The sequence below is a fragment of the Mastigoproctus giganteus genome, chromosome 1 (assembly GCF_048544385.1).
Source record: "Mastigoproctus giganteus isolate SK-2022 chromosome 1, ASM4854438v1, whole genome shotgun sequence".
NCBI classification, from domain to species: domain Eukaryota; kingdom Metazoa; phylum Arthropoda; class Arachnida; order Uropygi; family Thelyphonidae; genus Mastigoproctus; species Mastigoproctus giganteus.
The window spans coordinates 27,409,926-27,433,494 of NC_143575.1; the positions used below are offsets into that span (position 1 = coordinate 27,409,926).

Below are 23,569 nucleotides of genomic sequence, written 5' to 3' on the forward strand. Positions count from 1 at the left end.
GAGCAAAGATGATTATGCCAGGAATCTGGAATTTGCTTCTCAAGACAGATTCTTTTATACAGAAAAAGTAGGTCGTCCACAGATTTTGGTGAAAGGCACTTAATCTTTCTATAATGGATGTCATCTGATCCCAAAGTGCTAGCCTTAGTAAGAGTTAGGGCTCTGTTTTTAACTCTCTTATGGTGAATGGCCCATTATAATGATTAAAATCCTTAGATTTAAAATTAAGTGCCCACTTTTCATCCTTCACTTTCAAGACCAGTGAAGTAAGGTGATGTAAAGATGTTAGAAAATGCCTCCACAAGAAACTGGCCATTACAGCGGGGTCTGCAATGAATTGCACCAATGAAGGGTGCAATATATTTTCCCTTCATTTTTCAGATTCTGTCCAGACTGCCTTAGTGCTGACTGACTGGATAATAGAGGATGTAAAGTAGATCCACGATTCCCTTTTGCTCTGACAGCAAATATACCATGCTTTGGCATTTGCACATTCAAAAGGCTGAAAGATTAGTCATAATAGAATAAATTCAGAGTATCTCCTAAGCTTTGTTTTGAGCTTTCTTGCTGTTGCATATTTTGTATACCATCGTGGTTCTGGAAATGATAGAAACCAGGTAGATAGTTTTGAAATTGCAGTTGCATGGACAATATTTTCCGTGATGTACATCACCTGACTGATTATATATAGACTGATAGGCTCCTGACTGATTGTAGTTATGTTAATCTCTGCAAGATATTAGATGGCATTCCAGTCAGACTGATCAATCTTCCGCTGGGATAACCTAAAATGAGAACACAGCCTTCCAATAAGGCCAGGGATTTTCACTTCAATCTTTTCTTCACCATGTAAGTAAAGAAAGGAGAGAAGGGGAACATACAGAAAGATTAGTGGCAAAAAACATATGGGTAACTATACATAAGAAGGTGATATATCCCACATTTAGAAGGGAGAGGTCATTGTCAGTGAGCAAATCTTCTGTGACAAGTCCCATTGCATTGCCACTATTGCAATGGGACTTGTCACATTACCACACAGAAAGTAATGTCCACTGAAATGGATGGAATCTATCCATTTATATTAGGGGAGACAGAAAAAGGCCATAATTATGATGGCAGCATTGGATTCTGGGGAGGTCCTTCTAGATTGGAGATGTGAGAATGTATCCCCAGTTACAAAGGGGAATCAAAGGGCAAAATGAGAAATTACAGACTGTAAGCTTGACTTCTGTTCAGGAAAAATAATGCAGTCGCTAGTTAAAGATGTAATGCAGGACCATGTGGAGAGGAATACAGTTATACTGCAGTTGCAGCATGAATTTTGTTAAGGGGTGACCTAGTCTGACCAATTTGACTGCTTACTACATGAGTGAAAAAAATAACCAGATGCAAAAAAAAATACTGACAATATTATTATTATCAGCCATAAGGTGCAAGGAAGCTTGAGGCTTATGCTGTACCAGCCAAAAAAAAAAAAAAAAATTCCTGAGTTACCCAGAGAGAGAGAGAGAGAGAGAGAGAGAGAGAGGAATCACCAAGAAAGAGAAGAATGATGATATCCAGCTCAGGATCCTGGGTGTACCAGGCCCCATACTCACCAGATGTGATCCCCTATCATCTACTTTGGATTAAGAAAAGGTTTTTGACATTGTTCCACAACAAGAAATAAAAAAAAAAAAAAGACTGCTTTAGATAAAGGGATGGTTGAGTGGGAGACAAAGAGTGGAGTTGCCCAGGGTTCAGTGCAGGGTCTACTATTGTTTTCTATATTTATTAATGAAATTAATGAAAGCATATCAAGCTTAATGTCTAAGTAGTAGTAGTGGCAAATGATGCAAGAAAGCCAGCTTATATAATAGCGTCAGCCAAAAAAACACTGTTCACCCATCCGTACCCTGCAAGAATTTGTCTATTTCTCCCTTGAATTTATACAACTCATCCACTTCCACAATGGCAAATGGAAGCCTGTTCCAACAATCAACCACCCGCTGGTTGAATGCAAATTTCTGCACATCTATCCCATAACCATCCTACCTCAACTTGAATTTATGACCCCTCATGTTTGTAGTCTCAGCAAATGAAAGAATACCATTAGCATTCAGCTTACTCAATCCATTCAAAGCTTTAAACACCTCAATCAGAACTCCCTGCAACTTCTCTCCTTTCTTCACCACTTAAGTGGAGAAAGGAGTGAAGGGGGAAAAAAGGTGCCTGGTCTTGAGATGATGCAATCTGCAGAACTGAAGTCTTTCTAGGTAAGTTGGCAGATGATATGAAGCTTGGCAGGGTAATTAAGGACAGTAATCAGGGAATGCTACTGCAACAGGATCTAGAAAATTTTGGCAGATTGGGTAGTGGAGAATTAAAATATATGGGTAGTGGAGAATTAAAACGACTTGGGGGTAATTATACAGTCAGTCATGTATGAAGTTCTCAAACAGTGCAGAGGAGCTGCTAGAACAGCTCACAGGGTTTTGTCAATGATATACAGGAATTTTCCCAGCAGGATCAAGGTGATTATACCATTGTATAAGGCAATGGTTAGTACACATCTTGAGTACTGCATATAAGTTCTAAAAGCCTCAATTTAGGAAGGAACTGGATCTGTCAAAATGGGTGCTGCTGAAAAGGGCAATGGGATTAATGAGGGGGGAACAAAAAGGTGCTTTTACAAAGAAAGGCTTCAGTTCTGCATACTGCAGGAACTATTCTCTTCACAGGTGTTTGTTCTCCAATTCATCTGATTGAGGCGTTTAAGGCTGAAATGCTAATGGCATTTTCCCCCTTAGACAACACATATGAGGGGACATAAATTTAAACCAAGGAAGAATGGTTGCAGGGCAGATACACGGAAATTTGCCTTAAGCCAGTGGGTAGTTGTAATAAATTCAAGGAAGAACAAGACAAGTTATTAGAGGGGATGGACAGGTAATATGGATTTTTGTTTTTTAGCTGATGCAGTATGAGCTTGCTGCTTTCATCATTTTTCACTACTAATATTAAATGACTAAGAAGCAACACAGAAGAGTGTACCTGCATAATAAGATCAAGGTTTGTTGGGGGGGTGGGGAAGTTCCAGGTGACATATGAAGCTAACTTGTGGGTTGGTCACTCACACACTAGTCAGACTTTTGTGGATTTATTGGATGATTGTTTTCTGCAGCAGCATGTTCGAGAGGCAACCAGAGAGAGTAATACTCTTGATCTGGTTATCAGCAGTGATCATTCGTGTATTAAGAATTTGCAGATAAAGGAACCACTAGGTGGCAGTGATCACAGTGTACTGATGTGGGATTTACTTAAAGATTTAATTACCATCAGGGGTAAAGGAAAGGGTTTTTGCTTCCCGAAAGGTGAGTACAGTGGTCTCAGAAAGTTTTTAAATTCTGTACAGTGGGATTAACTGACGATGTTACCAACAGTAAATTCTAGGTGGGAAGCATTCAAGGAATTAATCGTGGATGCTACTAAAAGTTTCATACCTATTAAGAAATATTGTTCAAGGTTTAGGCCTAAATGGTTATCTAACGAACTAATGAGACTCGTAACAGAGAAGTAAAATGCATGGGATGCATATAAATTATCAAGCGACTCAGAAGCCTATGGCAGATATAAGCTAGTCTGTAATCAGGTCACAAAGGAGGTTAGGCAGGCGAAGGCAGATTACGAGAAATTCTTGGCAAAAGATGCTAAGAAAAACAGCAAGGATTTCTTTACTTATATAAACTCTAAAAGGAAGGGGATGAATCTGATTAGTCCACTTGACATCGATGTCCGACTGTTGATGATCCTGCTCAGATAGCAAACAAACTGAATGAGTATTTTGCATCTATATACATTCACACATTAGGAATTATTAAGGTTTGAAAATGGCAGAAGGTTATCAAATTGTAGCAGGATACGTAATGATTTTATAATAACTGAGAGCAAAGTGGAGGAGAAATTGTTGAAGTTAAACATAAGGAAAGCACCTGGGGTGGATGGGATCTATCCAGTTATATTAAAGGAGGCGGCAAAGCAACGAAACAAACCCTTAGCCATAATTATGAGAGCATCCTTGCACTCGTGGGAGATTCCCATGGACTGGAGATGTGCAAATGTATCCCCAATTCACAAAGGGGAATCGAAGGGTGACACAAGTAATTACAGACCAGTTAGTTTAACTTCTGTTCCAGGTAAAATGGTGGAGTCACTGGTTAAAGATGCATTGCAGGATCATTTAGACAAGACTGCAGCAATAATTCAGACACAGCATGGGTTTGTTAAGGGAAAGTCTTGTCTGACAAATTTGATAGGATATTATGATGTGTTTACAAAGGAACTGGATGCAAAAAATAATTTTGATATCATATATTTGGATTTCAGGAAAGCTTTTGACACTGTTGCGCATAGAAGACTATTGTACAAACTGGAGCAGAATGGTATTAAGGGTAAGTTGCTACAATGGATAAAAGGATGGTTAAGTAGGAGAAGACAGAGGGTGGTAATCAATGGGTGCTGCTCTTCGTGGGCTAATGTTATTAGTGGAGTTCCACAGGGTTCAGTGTTGGGTCCACTGTTGTTTTGTATATTTATCAATGATATTGATGAAAGTATATCAGGCTTAATGTTGAAGTTTGCAGATGATACAAAGGTTGGCAGGGTTGTTAATGACAGTAATGGCAGTGTGCTACTGCAACAGGATCTAGATAATTTGGGCAGATGGGCTAAGAAGTGGCAACTGAAGTTTAACCTTGACAAATGCAAAGTACTGAATATGGGTAGAAGTAACCCCAGAGAAACGTACCAACTGTGTGGTACTACACTTAAGGTGGTATAAAATGAAAAAGACGTGGGTGTAATTGTGCAGTCAGATATGAAGTTTTCTGAGCAATGCAGACAGGCTGACAGGGCAGGTCATGGGGTTTTGTCAATGATATATAGGAATTTTGCTAGCAGGAAAAAAGGAGATGATTGTCCCTCTGTATAAGGCAATGGTCAGGCCACGCCTTGAGTACTGCGTATAGGTCTGGAGGCCTCATTTTAGGAAGGATGTAGATTTGCTTGAGCGTGTACAGAGTAGGGCAACAAGATTGGTGAGGGGAATGAAGGGATCCTCTTACCAAGAGAGGCTTAAGTTCTGTAAATTGCAGTGGCTGGAGACTAGGCACCTGCACGGTGATTTGACTGAGGTGTATAAGGCCTTGAATGGGTTGAGCACGCTGAATTCTGATGGGATCCTTCCACTTGTTCAAATTACGAACCTAAGGGGGCATAAATTCAAATTAAGAAAGGACAGATGTAGAATAGATGTGTGGAAATTTGCCTTTAGCTAGCGGGTGGTAATTGCTGGAACAAACTTCCATCTGTCGTTGTGGAAGTTGATAGGTTGAATAAATTTAAGGAGGAACTGGACAGGCATTTGGAGGGAATGGTGTAATTTTTTTTTTTATTTTGGGCTGATGCTGCATAAGCTCATACACTTGCTTTCTTGCATCAGATCCCACTACTGCTACTAACTGTCAATAAAAACCCTACTGTAAGCTGAATTGCTACCACTTCTCTGATGGTATAGGTTGAAACAGGATCTGGTTGCCCACAAGGATAGCAACTCCTCCATGGGCAGTTCTATCCTTATGTATGCAAGCAAATGCAAACTAGTTCATGCTTTTGCAGGAGGGCAAAGATGTCATCTACATTTCACCGGAATCTGTGACAGTTCTGCTCAAGGGAATTTAGCCATTATTTAGACTTTGTGGATTTGTCAGTTGGCTTCCAAAGTGCTGAAGGCGTGTTTTTCTCAACCTTGGATTTTTCTTTTCTGGGGAAACATCCATTTTATATCCCTTCCTAGCATCAGGACTTTATTCTTATCAAAATTTATTCTCATCCCATATTCTGCACAACTTGTCTCAAGTTTTCCCAATGAAAGCTGTAATTTCTCTCCAGTATCATTATATTATTGGCAAATTTTACTGTCTGACAACTTTGCACACTATTTTTACATCCTCCTCTATTCTCTCCTTGCATTCTCATTGAATCTAAATAAATATTGAACAATGCTTGGGGGGAGCATGCTTGTCCCACCCCTCTACTCATTTCTGTTTTCTTCATATTATCCATATATATTCCCAGCATAGCCCTTTAAACCTAATATAGTTCCTCTATAAATTTCATACCTTTCGAATCAATTCCTATTTTTTCAATTTACTCTGTCAAAAACTTTTACCAAATGCACAAACCAAACAAACTTTTTTATTCATCTCTATTTGATTACTTCATTTGCTCCCTTTCTGGAAGCTCTCATTTCATCCATTCTTTCCCTCTGTCTTCTGCTCATTAATTACCTATTTCACAATAAATAAAATAAATTGAAATATTGTACTGCCAGGTTTCCCATCTATCTCATGCCTGGCAAAGTCTGTATAATGTCCATACTAAAAGCATAGCTGCCAACTTTTGACTTTCAAAAAGTTTGATATCTGGCATGCATTTATTAGCAAAAAAAGAAAACAGGAGATTTTTCAGAAAAAGTAAAAGGATATTTTAAAAGTTCACACTGCACTAGTTATTAAATCTCACTGGAAATATCCGTGTTTTATATTAAACTGCAGCCATAGGATTGTTTACCAGTACAATATTATTTTAAACATCAGCTAATGTTTTTCTGTTTGGATCATCTGTTAGATATCAACTGAGTCTGTTGCTTCAAGAAAGATAATGCTGACATTGCCCTCTTCAGAAATGTTGAGTCAAAGTTTTGTTCATAACAATGGTCCTGCTGTCCAGACCTGGCTGTAAGGAGCATTTCCAAAGCTTCAACAGAAACAGAAGATTTGAACTCAGTTTTTGTTTTTCTAACTTGGCTGAATAGAATCTCACATTCAGCACTGCTATAATGAATTGTTAAAATTTCAAGAACGACTTTGGATATTTTTTGTTATATTTCAAGTACACTTATCAGGTTCCCCAACGAAGGACCACTGTACATCAATTCTTTCTTCTTTCACAATAGCAGCTGGTAGGCTCTCACACTGAAATTGACAGAACTGATGCTGTAAAACATCTATTTCTTTATCTTTAATGACACCAAGAAGTATTGGAAACTTGTCCACAAAAAATTTCAAATTTGAAAATGATATACTGCCAGCTGATGAAATTTATGCAATCCCAACGTTTATCAGAGCATAATGTAGTCAATGCAGCCATAAAGTACTTTCTCAATGAGCAAAAGAATACAATATTCTTCCCTTGTTTTAGATTCCCTCATGACCTTGGCAGTAGAATTGCATAAGACTAAGCTAGAGTCATCTTTCTGGTTTGTTCTGCTATGATAATCATCTTCCAAAATGAAAGTAGAAATGAAACACTGCTGGTATAACAAATTTGCACATTCTTTAACATATCTAAGAGTAATGATCTCAAGTACATGAATGTGAGGTATGTTGGATTGAAGAGCTACATTCAGATTTTCAAAACTTGGCATAACATTCAAAAAAACAAGCAAGTTGCTTTTTTTCAAACCAGAAGAGAAGAGAATGAACAGACTTTCAGCACAAGTGAGGGTAACATGCTTAGATTTATCATGTTTACGACTGCTTTCAACAAAAGTTTCAATTTAAGTTATTTTTCTTGAGTTCATCGATTTGTCTTCATTCAAAACTTTTGGATAATGAACTAAATCTGAACACGAGTCAGTGTCACTCCCTAGCGATCACTTGTACTTTTCAATTTGGTAACTCTGAAAAGTACTCAGATTATTTTTCTCACTACTTCTCTCCTTTAAACAGACTTGTCAAACATTTCCACTGTTCTACCAGTTCATTTACTCATTTAACCAAAGCCAGCCAACATGTACACATATGTTGCAAATTCTTTTATACTTCAGTGGCTGCATCAGTTGAGAGTATATAGTACATACATTTCTATGTTAATGAGATGATCTATCTATGTTGTGCCTTTTGGTTTTCAAAAATAAGTAACAATTCACAAAAAGCTCATTTGTGATCTCCAGAAGATTATAAATATATTATCAATTTAAGAATTCAGGAATTAACATCATTACTATCATCAGTTTACTTGCTTAAGAATGACTTGTCTAAAATTCATTCATTTGTGTATCACAATTATCATCTTAATGCCCACATTAATAATATAAATAATGTGAATAACATTCTGAAACAGCCATAAATCTATTTTCATTTAATATAAAAGCATATCAACCATCATACAAAGGACATTTTGATAATTATATACTAATGCAAATGAGAACTATCATATTGGATTAGTTTTATTACTAACAGTCGGTGGAAAGCATAAAGATGGTGCTTTTTTGTATGCAGTATAATAATAATTATTATTATACTGTAAATTAAAGAAATGGCAAAAATTGGCTGTACTCACTACATTGGAGCCATAGGCTGTATACATTACTGACTCTTCCCATTGTGAAGGAGAAAATAATAAACCTATCCACCTTTTCATCTTAAGCAAGAGGACCGCTGTATCCTTTAGCAGAGGTAACAACAAAAAACTATTTGAGCACTTTTTACGATTACAATGTATGCATCACCAAGTGAAAGATAAGGTTTAACTTATCTGTGGTATTTCAGATAACAAGTACAAAGGCAGTTGTCCAGTTGCAAGCTGTCTTTACTGATAATTACTATAGTGCTCAGCTGATAAAATTTCCGTGTACAATAAAGTACTTGCAAAACAGTCAAAAAGAAAAGAGCCCACTTTCAGCAAATACAATTTTACTGTTCTGTCGGAGAAGTGAATGGCACAAAAAAAAAAAAAAAGAATTCAACATAAAGAGATAAAAGCTGTGTGTTAAGAAAAGGTCAAGTGGTTGTGACAAAGATTAAGATCATAACCAACTTTTTTTTCAAAGAAAATTCATGTGCTTTTCTGCATTTGATAAATTTTAGGAAATGATGGGAAATGGGAAAATGATGCAAGAAAGCACACTAATACACATCAACCCCAAAAAAACACAATTCCCACAACATATATCTGACTCCTCTATTAATTTATCTTTATTTGTATTTAATTTGGTTTCACCTACAATACTGAAATATATACTGCAATTTATTCTGAAATATATACTGCAATCCTACAATACAGTATCCAATTTTTCCATTTTAACTTAATTTCCTCATATCTGCAATCAAGACATCTTTCAACTTTATTGTGATACAAAATGCCTGATAAATCTGATGAATAAAATATACTAATTAAAAGCCTTAGTTGAAAAGTTTAGCAAAAATTCAAAGGGAAAATTTAGGTTATAAACTAAAAGTGTTTTAATTTTATACAGTTCTCAATAATTTTATAAGTTCACTGAACTTAATATTAGTATTGTGGAAAATCATGCTAGGAAACCAGCTTATAAAGCATCAGACAAAAAAAAAAAAAAAAAACACGTGAACTGTCAATTCTTTCTAAAAATTCATTTAATTCTTCCTTAAAATTATTCAAAATACTCACTTCCAAAAGATTAGATGGAAGCTTGTTCCAACAATCAACTACCCACAGGCTGAAGGCAAATTTCCACACACATATATCCTGCAACCATTCTTCCAAAATTTCAGTTTATGCTCCCTTGTGTGTAATCTGAGCAAGAAGCATTCCATAAGCACTGAGCTTCCTCAATCTATTCAAAGCCTTAAACACCTCAATCAGATACTCCTCATGGGTGATTAGTCTCCAAATGATGCATTTTCAGAACTGAAGCCTTTCCTAGTAAGAGCAGGAAAGGCTTTGGTTCTGAAAATGCATCAGGTGCATAGAGCCTTGTTGCTCTTTGCATCTGTTCCAACAGATTCACATCCTTCCTAAAATGAGACTTCTAGGCCTTTTATGCAGTACTCAAGATGTGGCCTAACTACTATTTTATACAACATGATAATCACCTCCTTATTCCTGCTGACAAAATTCATGCATATCGTTGTCAAAAACCCCATTAGCTGTCTTTTCAGCCTGTCTACACTGCTCAGAGAACTTTATATTTGACTGCATAATTATACACAGGTATTTTTCTTCTCCACTAACCTGAGTGTGGTACCACAGAGTAGACACATTAATCTGGGATACTTGCTACCAATATGCATTACATTACATTTGTTAATATTAAATTTAAATTGCCACATCTTTATTGTTGCAGTAGTATGATTACTCTCATTAATCAATCAGACAACTTTCATATCATCTGCAAAATTAGACAAGTTTTAAATGTCTTCATCAATATCATTAATAAATATTGAAAACAATAATGGTCCTAGGACTGAATCTGGGGGACTCCACTCTTTACTTCAAGAAGAGCTGCACACTGATAACCACTTTTTGTGTTTTCATACTCAAGCATCCCTTTATCCATAACAGTAACTTGCCCCTAATACCAGACTGCTTCTATTTATACAGCTGCCTTTTATGTAGTACAGTATCAAAAGGTTTTTTGAAGTCTAAGTATGTAATGTCAAAATTTGTTTTTACATTCAGTTCCTGTGTTAATGCACCATAGTATTCAAATCACATTGGTCAGACAAGATTGCCCCCTTAATAAAAGCATACTGTGATTGAAGTGTAATTGCATTCCTGTCTAGATGGTCCTTCATTACTTCTTTAACCAGTGATTCCATTATTTTTTCTAGAACTGGACTCAAGCTAAAAGGTCCATAATTAAATTACTCAAGTCACCTGTCGATCCCCCCTCCCTTTGTATATAAGAGAGACAATTTTCACACCTCCAATCTATAGGGACTTTCCCTGAATCCAAGGATGTTCTCATAATTATGGCCAAAAGACTGCTTATCTCTTTTGCTGCTTCTCTTAATATAACTGAATATACTTCATTGGCTCTAGGTACCTTGTTACTTCTAGCTTCAACAGTTTCTCTTCTGCATTCTTCTGGATTATCACAAAATTGTCTAGCTCCCTTTTAGTATATGATACACTTCTGACATCTCCATCCAAAAAAAAATTCCTCATGTGTAAATGTAGATGCAAAATATCTATCCAGTTTGTCAGCAACTTGAGCAGGATCATCAAGAGTTAAACCGTTTATATCTAGTGAACTAATGTGATTCTTCTTCTTCCTCTTAGTGTTAACATAGGTAAAGAAGTATTTGCTACTTTTCTTTGCATTCTTTGGCAGAGGCTTCTTGTAATCTACCTTAACTTGCCTAACCCTTTTGTTACTTGATTGCAGACTAGTTACTGTAGGTTTTGTATTTCCTGATAATTTATAAGCATATTATTTATTCTCTACCATGAGTTTCATCAGTTCATCTGAAATCTGTTTGTGTCTAAGCCTTGAACAGTATCACTAAAGTTGATAAAAAAAAAAAAAAGACTAGTAACTTCTATAACTACTTCCCTGAATTTTTTCCATTTAGAAATTGTTGGTAACATGATAAGGTGGTCCCATTGAACAGAATTTTAAAAAAACTGTCTCAGATAACTGTAGGCACCTTTAAAAAGCAAGTCCTTCTTCCCTTTGCCCTTGACAGTAATTACAACTTTACATCTCTGACAGTAGTAACTTCTCACTTTATTTTAAATTCCTTGTATTTTTCGATATCTAATTTCCTGTAAACAAGCTGGCTGGAGATTATGCACGATACCAAGCCTGTGCACTTATATGCCATACAAAACATGTTTATTTCAGAAAGTAGTAAAAATATTATTTTGGCAAATTCTTTTATAATTTTATTTTAATGATTCTTTTGTAAACATCATTTTCAATAAAGCATTAAAGGGCAAGTACTACTGAGAACTATGGTTATTTTTTTCTTAATTAGTTCATCCATAAATATATATCACACATATCTGATCCATAAGTACTATTTTATCATAACAGTTTAATAGATTTTCTTAATCTGATTACCGGAGATTCAATATTTGTATATATATAAATAAATATTCTTTATTGCAGAGATTAGCATTAGTAGAGGCATATGATGCAAAAAAGCAACATTAGATAGCATCAACCACAAAAAAAAAAAAAAAAAAAAAAAAACACCTTCCTATTTCAGATAATAGACATACCTGCTACTCCACTCACAGCCAGCTTCTGCACCAGCCAAAAAAAAAAAAAAAAAAAATTCCCAAGTTACCCTGAGAGAGAGAGAGAGAGAGAGAGAGAGAGAGAGAAGGGAATCACCAAGAAAGAGAAGAATGATGATATCCAGCTCAGGACCCTGGGTGTGCCAAGCCCATACTCACCAGATTTGAGCCCCTGGGGTTTAGAATGAATGCGGATATAGCTGAGGCTATGTAAATTCAAGTATTCCAAGATTAATTTGCCTGTTTATAGGATGAAAAACCCGAGTTTCTGGAAAGAAAAAAACAAGCAACTTTCACACAAAACAGTATATTAACAATTCTTCAAATAGCCCTCTGGGGTTGGGTATATTCATACTATGATTTTTTAGTGTTTCTCACCAACCATTGAAGTAAAAACGAAAGACGAAGAACCAAATTCTTAAAATTTTAATATTTACAATAAATTTATTTACAAACAAAACAAAATATCATATTACTGATGATAGCAATTTTAAAATAAGACAACTGTGATATACAGTAAATATACAAGGTGATAATACAAATACCAAATTTAAAATACAATAAAATATACTAGGTTAAAAGTGCTAAAATACTAACTGAAGCTTTCAAAGGCTTCTGCCTTCTTTCTCAACAGTGTACTTCTATTCTGCGGTGCATCATTAAATATCAGCAGGTTCGCGGTGCATCTCACGTAAACGTATACTGTTCCCGTCGGAACCGGAAGTGGCTCGGGAGCGTTTCGGGCAAAAACGTTCATTCCCTCCAAGGATTACCACCTCAAAGAGGGGATGAATGCGTGTGCCCCATCTCTATTTATATTATTCTCAATAGAACTAATTCGTAAGCTCTCGAGCCACTTGCGGTCCCAAAATCTATGCACCCGATCAGTGATGACAGCTTCGTCTGGGGATTTTTGATGTTGCTTCTCCCAGAAATGTTCAGCTACAGCGGATTTACCATAGTCTGCATTTCTTATCACATTTGTGTGCTCCCCCAGACGATCTTTGAGACGCTGTTTTGTTTCTCCCACATAACACTCCCCACACTCCGGGCATTTAATACTATATACGACCCCACTTATATTTTCATTTAAGACAGGGTCCTTGACCTGTGACACAATTGTGTGCAGCTTCCTGCCTGGGAGCTGCACACAACGTGTCTGGTAATTCCTTAATATACGAGCTAAACGCTCGGATAAGCCCGGACAGTAGGGGATGTATGCGGTGGTTATTGGCGTGAAGGACTCACTTCTACTCTGTCCTCCACTAATGTATTTCTCTATGATCCTCCGGGGGTAGCCACACTTCAAAAGATCCGCCGTAACACGCTCATACTCCATTTTTCTATCCTCTGAGGTACTACAATGAGATTTTGCCCTATCCACTAATGCTCTTACCACACTGTTCCTGTGATGGTTAGTCTGAGCTGAGTTGTAGTGTGAGTATTGGCCTTTGCACATAGATTTTCTAAATACTTGTGTTTTCAAATGCTGGCCTTCTCTACAAATCAGCACATCCAGGAACGGCAAGCTGCACACAAACGGCAAGCTGCACACAATTGTGTCACAGGTCAAGGACCCTGTCTTAAATGAAAATATAAGTGGGGTCGTATATAGTATTAAATGCCCGGAGTGTGGGAAGTGTTATGTGGGAGAAACAAAACGGCGTCTCAAAGATCGTCTGGGGGAGCACACAAATGTGATAAGAAATGCAGACTATGGTAAATCCGCCGTAGCTGAACATTTCTGGGAGAAGCAACATCAAAACTCCCCAGACGAAGCTGTCATCACTGATCGGGTGCATAGATTTTGGGACCGCAAGTGGCTCGAGAGCTTACGAATTAGTTCTATTGAGAATAATATAAATAGAGATAGGGGGCACACGCATTCATCCCCTCTTTGAGGTGGTAATCCTTGGAGGGGATGAACGTTTTTGCCTGAAACGCTCCCGAGCCACTTCCGGTTCCGACGGGAACAGTATACGTTTACGTGAGATGCACCGTGAACCTGCTGGTATTTAATGATGCACCGCAGAATAGAAGTACACTGTTGAGAAAGAAGGCAGAAGCCTTTGAAAGCTTCAGTTAGTATTTTAGTGCTTTTAACCTATTATATTTTATTGTATTTTAAATTCGGTATTTGTATTATCACCTTGTATATTTACTGTATATCACAGTTGTCTTATTTTAAAATTGCTATCATCAGTAATATGGTATTTTGTTTTGTCTGTAAATAAATTTATTGTAAATATTAAAATTTTAAGAATTTGGTTCTTCGTCTTTCGTTTTTACTTCAATGGTTGGTGAGAAACACTAAAAAAAATCATAGTATATTAACAAGAGGGGGCCTGATGATTTTTTAAATAGGTATAGGACAATTCTGAAAATAAGCCATGATTTAGGATTAAATCTGAAAATGTCTCGAATTTTGGACAGGTGGGGGTTGTGCAAGACTCGTGATACAATTTTTCTAAGTACATTCTGTACTTGTTAACAGAAGACACTGAATTTAAAGGGTTGGGGTACAATTAAACAGAATGGGTGCAAGAATATTTACTAATGCTATCAAACCAGAGTTGAAGGTTAGAAAACTGGTAGTTTGGGGGGGGGAGGGAATATACACAGCCTAACAATTTATCAGCAGCTGCAACCAGAAGTGAAATTAATCCTTGGACTGCTTTTACTGGGACATGCAGCTGCCTGAAAAACAAGGTGTAGGGAATACAAGGTTTGTAGGGAGTCCTCATAGGACAAGAAAATATATGGGTTTTGTTAGGGTTACAAAGAAAGAATATGGGTAGACATGTACTTGCTCGTACACTAAAGCTATGAGCAGAGTAAAAAAATTTGAATATGAAGTGCTGATTAAATCATCAAATGAAAATATTACAGGGATATCAGAAATATGATGAGTATTCAAATTCTGCATCTCAGTGTATACTTTCTGTATACAACATTTGAATGATAAGATTGTTGAGTGGAAGAAGATAGTGTTACTGGGCACTGTTATTAGCATTGAGCCCATGGTTGTTTTCTATATTTATTAATGATATTGATGAAGGCAATCAGGTTTAATGTCTCTGATGGCAGATGATACAAAGATTGGCAGCGTGATTAATGGCAGGTGTCAGGGTATGCTACTACAAAAATATGTAAAGAAATTAGGCAGTGGGCTAAGAAGGTAAATAAGGATAAACCTCAGTTGCCACTTCTCAGCCCATCTGCCTAATTTCTTCTCAGCCCATAAATGCTGTTTTTTTTTTTTTTTTTGTTAACTGTTGGCGCATCGGCTTCTATGGCCATAATGCACCTCCAAGATTTTTGCAGTACTCTGATCCAAGCCCGAGGAGGGATTCAAACCCGCGACCTTTGGGTTGGCAGGCACTTTACCCACCCGGCTAGCCCGGTCAGCCGCCCATAAATGCAAGGTACTGCATATGGGTTGCAGTAATTTCAGAATAACATATTAATTGGGTGGTACTAGACTCAAGGTAATGCAGAATGAAAGAACTTAGTAGGTAATTGTACAGTCTGACAAGAAGTTCCATGAACAGTGCAAGATGGGTGCTAAGATGGCTTGTTAAGTTCTGTCAGTGACAGACAAGAATTTGGCCAGCATGGCCAAGAAATTGATTATCCCATTGTATAGGGTAATGGTTAGCCATATTTTGAGTACTTGCATATAGGTTGGGCATCTTTGGACCCTCAAAGATGCCTGATGTCCTTTTTTAGGTGCAGTCTTCATACTTGGACATATATTACAAATGCAGTCTTGTATGGTGGAGTTATGAACTCCCTATCTCTATAAGCAAATGTTGGATAAATCATCAATAGGACACCATGGGTCCTCCTTGCTGCCTATCTGCATTGCACAGAGAACTTCATATCTGCTAATATTGTAACCACAACATCAAAATGCAATATAATTGTGGAGTAGGAAAATCCCCATGGGCTGGCTACTAGTCAGAGTTACCTATGCAGTCTGTTGGCAGAGTGTTAATTTTTTTAAATTTTATTTTGAAAGAAGTGTATTACAGCTATATTCCTACACTTATTTTTTTATGTATAGTACCACAAACTGATTTATACAGATTTGCTAAAATACTGTCATTGTTTTCTTTTTTTTTTTAAATTCTGTTAATAGCATTGCTAAATTTAGCAATTTTATTGCCTTGCTAAATGATGCCCCCTAGTGAAAATGAATTGGACAGTCCAAATTAGTTTGTAAACATTCCTTTCCTAGCAGTGGTAAGCATATTAACATACTGTGCCAGTGATGAAGATAATATAGTGCCAGATCTGCCACTGTGAGAGACCCAATCAGTGATTTTGGGAAGTATCTAGTCTAGGGAGGGTGAAAATATGAAAAGGACACTTATTAAAGTTCTGCTTCCATATTAGAGTGTATCCCTTTTGGAGAGGGCACTTAATTTGTAATTAATAATACTTCTAGCCAGGATCCAAGCTTGAATGTCCACAACAAGAGGTGTCCTTTTCAGAGAGATCTACTAAGGGGGGGGGTTCACTGTATAAGTATTAAGAATACATTTAAAGTAAACCTAAACAAGTTCAATGGTTTTAAGTGGATAAAGTAGATACTGCCTATTAATATACTGTCTGATAATGACACACGGTCATCATCAGACAGTATCTCACTGAGTGTATATTGTTCAGTCAGATGACCAAAAGTGGTAAAAGATAAAAGACGTGTCTAAAACGTGGACAGTCAAATAAAATATGACAGGTCAAATGGTGTTGCAGTTCTCACACATGGGGAGAGGAAGGTCATCAGCCCTCAGCAGGAAGGAATGTGCAAGATGGCTGTGTCAAAATATGGATCAGATGAGCATGCCAAATATGTGTCCGGCAAGGACCGCCTCCTCCTGTTTATTTAATCTTAAGCTTGAAGCTCACAACAGTGGTTCCCATTTAAATTGCAACAGCTTATTTGAGAGCCAAATTTGCATCATTAATTTTTCACAGATTCTTTGTATAACTGCCAATCTGAAAATTAACCATTAATCATGACTTATTTCTCTACTAGTCAATAACTGAAGTTATTTTAATATTTTTTTTATCTGTTATGTAAATCATTTCTCTGATTTAAAATAATACTGTATCACACTGTTACAGTATTACATTATAATACTGTAACAGTATGATACAGTATTATAATTTCACATGTAGTTTAGTGAAGTTAGTCTGAAATTTGACACAGAGAACATATAATTGGTAGTATGATTTGGGATTATTTTACTAACCACACAAAAAACAAGGCTAAGTGTGATTATGTGGCAAGTTTCCATTCAAAGTATTTTCCATAGCACATTTACAACATATATGACTAAAGCAGCCAACAGCTAATCTCAATCAGAAACACTCTAGGTCAGAGTTTTTCAAACTGTAGTCCACAGACCCTGGGATTCTGTAGAGATGCTTTGGAGGATTTATGAATATCCGAAATTTATTATCAATATTTAAAACTTGAAAATATTTAGAGCATAAAAAAATTTAAGCATGGGGGTCTGCAAAAAAGGTTTTCAAGCTAAAAGGGAGTCCTTGTGTCACTAAAGTATGAGAACCTCTGTTCTGGGATGGGAATTCAGTCAGAAATCCAGAGCATGATACACTGCAAAATATATGACAGGAAGTCATTCTGGATGCATGTCACCGATCCTAAGTGTTCACACATAAATATCCAGTGTTATGATTCTTCACCAGATGCCATTCTAATGTTCTCACAAAGTCAAAAAAGAATAATCTGTTACATAGTTAACTCTGCCAGTGACAGTAAATGGAAAATGAGAGACACACACATTCTGCAGATGGAATATACCGTTCCTTTAATACTGTGAAAATACAGAATTTCAAAAATGGTAAAATGTTAAATCCAAATACTAATCCACCTCTGTTTCCAAAAGATGTGATATTCATATTTGATATGGCCTTTTTTTTTTTTAAATACCTAATACAATCAAATAATTACAAGATGTGGGTAAGAAATTATCACGCAAAAAGTGTATGGTTTTATATATAAAATTTTATACCTTAGCCAAGTACTGATAATAGTGATTTTTAATAAATAAAAAAAATTATTTGATGAATGCCTTTTACATACTGGACCATTTATGTAAATTAAAAATTAGACAAGTAGTGGGTACATGCCATTAATCAATTTGCCAAGCCCTGCCATGACTTCTGTTAGATCACCACCAATTTTATATAGTTATATTTCTTTAATTTCAGGACATTTTTGTAGTTTTCCGGCGGTAAAGTTTCTAAAATTAGGTAGTTTACCACATCTTCACTTTAAAGCAATAGTATAAGTAAGCCATCACTATAAATATAAATGGAATGTCAATGATTTAAGTCATTAAGTACACAACCTTTCTTTTCAAAATGAATAAATTATGTAAGTATATATATATATACAGGGTGTTTCAGTTAAACGTTTCAAAACTTCTAAGAGGGGTGGGGTACATCCTGACAACTCGAAATCATATAGCAATGTGGGGTCGGAAATGCTTTCCTGAAGCGGTATTGTACACAGAAGTCGTCGTGCGACGTCGTGCAGCACAGATTCGATTTTCGGTCAATGTATGGGCCGGTATTATGGAAGATCACCTCATCGGACCTTACCTGTTACCGTGTCGTCTAACCGGACCTATCTACTTGATCTTTCTGCAGCAAGTATTGCCACAACTTTTGAGAGATGAACAGATTTCTGCATCGACGCAACAGACAATGGGTTCCAACACGATGGAGCCCCTGCCCATTATAGCGGAGATGTTCGTAACTACCTGGATGTCACATTTGGTCAACAGTGGATCGGACGTGGTGGTCCCGTGCGTTGGCCTGCTCGGTCACCCGACCTATCATGTCTTGATTTTTATTTCTGGGGTCATATGAAATCGCTAGTTTATGACACCCCTGTTGACAATGCTGAGGAGCTGGTTGCAAGAATCGCAGTAGCTGCCGAAGAAATTCGAAATTCGCCTGGAGTATTCCAGAATGTTCGGATGTCCATGCGTCGGAGATGTGAGGCGTACATTGTAGCCCGTGGAAGAAACTTCGAACACTTACTTTAATCCCTGTACCTTTTGCTTCTTTTCATGTATTATTAAAACAATTTCTCACTTACGGTCTCTTTTCTTTATGGTGCTTCTGTGTACAACACCGCTTCAGGAAAGCATTTCCGACCCCACATTGCTATATGATTTCGAGTTGTCAGGATGTACCCTACCCCTCTTAGAAGTTCTGAAACGTTTAACTGAAACACCCTGTATATGCCAATAAATGCTATCAATTAATAATCTAAATCAGTTATTTTCTGTAAAGAATAACATTATGATTAATAACTTACATATCGGTCTGCACCCCCACCAAGCAGTGGCGTCTGTGCCTGGTGGAAAAAAAAAATCTCCATAATAATTCCAGCACTTGCACATTAACAGATTATGTTTCAATTTTTAAGTAAATAACATATTTCATAAAATAATAAAAGAAATTTAACAAACATTTCAAGAGAAGCCTTCATAGATTTATCAGTTTTCAGGATGTGAAATCACTTTGCTTGTTTACTTTCTTAGTTTGTCAATAACTATTAAGATAACTACACCCAGCAGCAAAAAAAAAAAAAAAAAAAAACACCTTTTGTACCATAGATTCTAAAAGTAATTGATCTGTTTATTTGAAAAATACGAAAATTATGTTTTTCTATCATGTTTTCATGAAAAGATATACTGAAATTTTAGTAACTTAATAATGAAAAACCAATTTAAAATATCATACAATAATACATATGTTATCTTAAAATGAGTAATTTGTTTTAAAATATTTTAATTCTAATTCCTGAGAAATGTTTGCTACATGGAAAGTTTTTCTTATAGTTCACTGGCAGTATCCGAGTGACCATGCTATTGCTTTTCTATTGTGGATATTTCCTAATGAAAGCATTTCTCTTGCTGATCACTTGCATTACCCAAATTCTGAGACAAAAAAAAAAAAAAAAAAAAAAAAAAGAGTGGGAATAAGGAAAATTCAGTAGCCCATATCTTTATAACATGCCAGTAAATTTGACAACTGAGATTCATATTATCTTCTTTCCTTCTTCCATGAAATAATCCATGCACAACTGCTTTAAACAATCACCAAGCTCCACTTCAGCATCCTATAACTTTGTTTCAAATACATCATCTTTGACGAGTTTCTTTATTTGAGTCCAAAATGAAAATTCCTTTCAGTTTTGTACCTATTAAATTGAGAAATGCTTCCCTTAGGTAGTAGAATCCACTTTCTTCTTTATCCAATGCCTTAACAAAATTCTTTGTTAATCCAAGCTTTATATGCAAAGGTCGGAAAAGAATCTTTTTTTTTTTTTTTTTTTTTGTTTAACCAATGAAACATATTTTATGTTACTTCTCCCTGGTAAAAATTCCTCTCTCTTCTCCCACTGCTGCACAATGTTTTTCTGTTGCATGACTATCCAACAAACATAGAAAACAACATTTTGTCAAACCTCCCTCTAAACCAGTGAATAATCCAATTTCCTATGATCACCATAGACGTTCCAAGCAAAGGCAAGGTACTTTATGCACTCAGGATCTTGGAACTTTCATGATCTTTCATATGAAACATATGAAACATTTCAAGCAAACAGCACGAAGTAAAAGAATTGCTGGAAGAACAATATGATGGGAATGCATTTCTATTGTGCAGCAAAACTGCTTTTAAACTAAATTTTGAGGCATCAATAAATACACACCATTCATTAGCACTGTGTTCAATGTCCAGTTCATTCAGAAGACCACTAATATCTTTAAAGAAACACATAATGAAATGTCTTCCATAATGGATTGTTCTTTAAAAACACTTTGAGATGTTTTCAATATACTGTAATTTTAGTTCCTGCTTAAAGTAACTTCTACTATTGTACACCAGAACCAAAGAACTCTACTTACTCTTTAGATATGTTTAAATCACAAATTAAGTCACTGAGCTCTTCTTTCTTAAGAGTGATATGTTATAATTTTCTGTTTGGTAATCCATATCTGTTGAAGTTGATGGTCCAGCAAAGTCTGCAACACAAGAACACTTGCTATATTCATTGTTTCAATTATTTCGTGATTTTGGGAGCTCAGTTATATTGGTAGCAATTCATTACGTGAAACAGGCCTTTGATATTTGATACTGTGCTTACTTTTTTTCTAGACATTCCTAATAATTTCAAAGGTCAACTGGATAGTTACCTATGAGGAGTGAAGCAAATAATTTGTATTTTTTTTTCAGTCAGTGTAGCAGGCAAAAGCCCGTGGCTTCCTTGCACTATATGGCTATTACTATTTTTGTCAATCTTCAATGTGGCTGCAGAGTTATTGCCACACCACAGGAACAGCAAAAGGCATACTTTAGATTTGTGGAGCAGATAATACAGCACATATGCGGGGACCAAGTTTTAGCATTAGCATTAGTTGAGGTATATGATGCAAGAAAGCAAGCTTATACAGCATCAGCCAAAAAAAAAACCTTCCCATTTCCTCCATCCGGTCTCTCCAAATGTTTGTCCAGTTCAGCCTTAAATTTATTTAAGCTATCAACTTCCACAACAACAGATGGAAGTCTGTTCCAGCAATCAACTACCCGCTGGCTAAAGGCAAACTTCCAAACATCTATTCTACAACTGTCTTACCTCAATTTGAATCTATGCCCCCTCAGGTTCTTAATCTGAGCAAGCGGAAGTACCCTGTCAGCAATGACACCTTATACACCTCGATCAGATCACCTCACAAGTGCCTAGTCTCCAGATGCTGCAACTTTCAGAACTTAAGCCTTTTGTTAAGCACACCCCTTTGTTCACTTATGAAAAAAAGGCTTAAGTTCTGCAAGTTGCAGCTCCAGATACACAGATTAAACCGTACATATACTCAAGCTGCAACTGTCTATCCATTACTGAATGAGAGCTAGGAGCAGACAGAGAAGGTTTGACATGTTAATCCTCCCCAGCATTACTGCCATCTATGAGCCCGTGTAAACATTATCATGGGCAGGTAATACAACAGATCAGTATCATATCTACTTTCCAAATTGTAGTAAGATATGTGTATTACAATTAAACACAAAAACTTGTACATAAAATAGAAACTGGGATGTGAAATTTTAAGAATTATTTTTGAAATCTATATATAAAAACTGATTGCAAACAACTAATACATTAGTGGAGGCAGTGGTAGCTAAGTTTTTTGGGCCCTTAGGCAAGAAATCATTTTGGGCCCCTTATTTTTATTAAAATAAATTTTAATTAGGTATAATAAAAAAAAAAAATTTGAATCACTTTAATAATATAAATATGTATTTCATTTACGATTTCTTTATAATTTTACAAACATCAAAAACATGAAAATTAATATTACAATATCATACTACTTATTAAATAAAATTTGACAAAATAAAAAATTATACTATAATTAATAAATTTATGAAAAAAGTTAAAATGCTTACTTTTCATGCTTTTACATTTGCAGAATCATTAATAATATCTTTTAAATCGATTTTACTGGCATAAGCCAACATTGCGAGATTGCATAGTCTATTTTGACCAATAGGTTTCTTTTATAATCTTTTATTATTCATAATTTACTAAATGATCTTACAGCAGAGGCAGCTGACATGGACAGGGAAAAAAATAACATAAATAAAGTAAAAATTTCTGAAAAGTCACTTTTTAGGGCACTATATTTTGAAATTAACAAATAAAAAAATTGTCTGATAGTCTTGTCTGCTGATATATCTTGTTTTTTTTTTTTTTTTTTTTTTTTTGGTAGTTGTTGGCGCATAGGCTTCTGTGGCCATAATGCACCTCCCAAGGTTTTTGCAGTACTTTGATCCAAGCCCGAGGCGGGAATCGAACCCGCGACCTTTGGGTTGCCAGGCAATATATCTTGTTTAATAAGTGTCATTAAATTACAATATGGAATTGGCAGTTGGGGAGAGAGTACAGATGAATACTTTTTTATGAGATTTTCACACTCACTTAATATATCGGCATGTGACATTTTTTTTTTCCGGTTCTAGTATTGCAAAATAATTTTTTACTAACTACATGCTTTTGAAACAATTTTTAATTTGTATTATAATTTTGTCTAAAACATAGTAAAAAACACTGATTTTAAAAAACTGATCTCTATTATCAAACAAAATATCTGAAGCTAATTCATCGTACTGTCTTTTGGGATCTACCTCGAACTCGAGCAGAAAAAGACAGCGGAAACTTGAGCAGAAAAGACAGCATGGAAAAGTTACAGAGCAATAAAAAGTACTGAAGTCTATAACAGCTATAAATTGATCTGTAATAGCACCACAGAAAAGGTTAGGCTGGCAAAAGCAGATTATGAGAAATCACTAGCAAAGAGGGGGGGGGATAAGGAAATCTTCACATATATAAATGCAAAGAAGAGAAGGACAAACCAGATTGGACCCTTATGTAATGGATGTGGGATAGTATTAGGTACCCCAGCTGAAGTTGCAGATA

General features: G+C 36.0%; 1 protein-coding gene across 15 annotated transcripts in view; it reads right to left on the reverse strand.

Annotated features, from left to right (window-relative positions):
- The window catches only part of LOC150090662 (MAGUK scaffold protein DLG1-like), an 800,778-nt gene that overhangs the window by 183,007 nt on the left and 594,202 nt on the right, over window positions 1-23,569 (reverse strand). For all 15 annotated transcript variants that reach the window (XR_016546888.1, XM_090372078.1, XM_090372070.1 and 12 more), the window contains one exon: window positions 19,406-19,444. Coding sequence is in view for 14 of the 15 variants with exons in the window: in XM_090372078.1 (XP_090228204.1) it covers window positions 19,406-19,444 (39 nt within the window). In the remaining variant the exon portion in view is untranslated. The remainder of the gene's footprint in view (window positions 1-19,405; window positions 19,445-23,569) is intronic.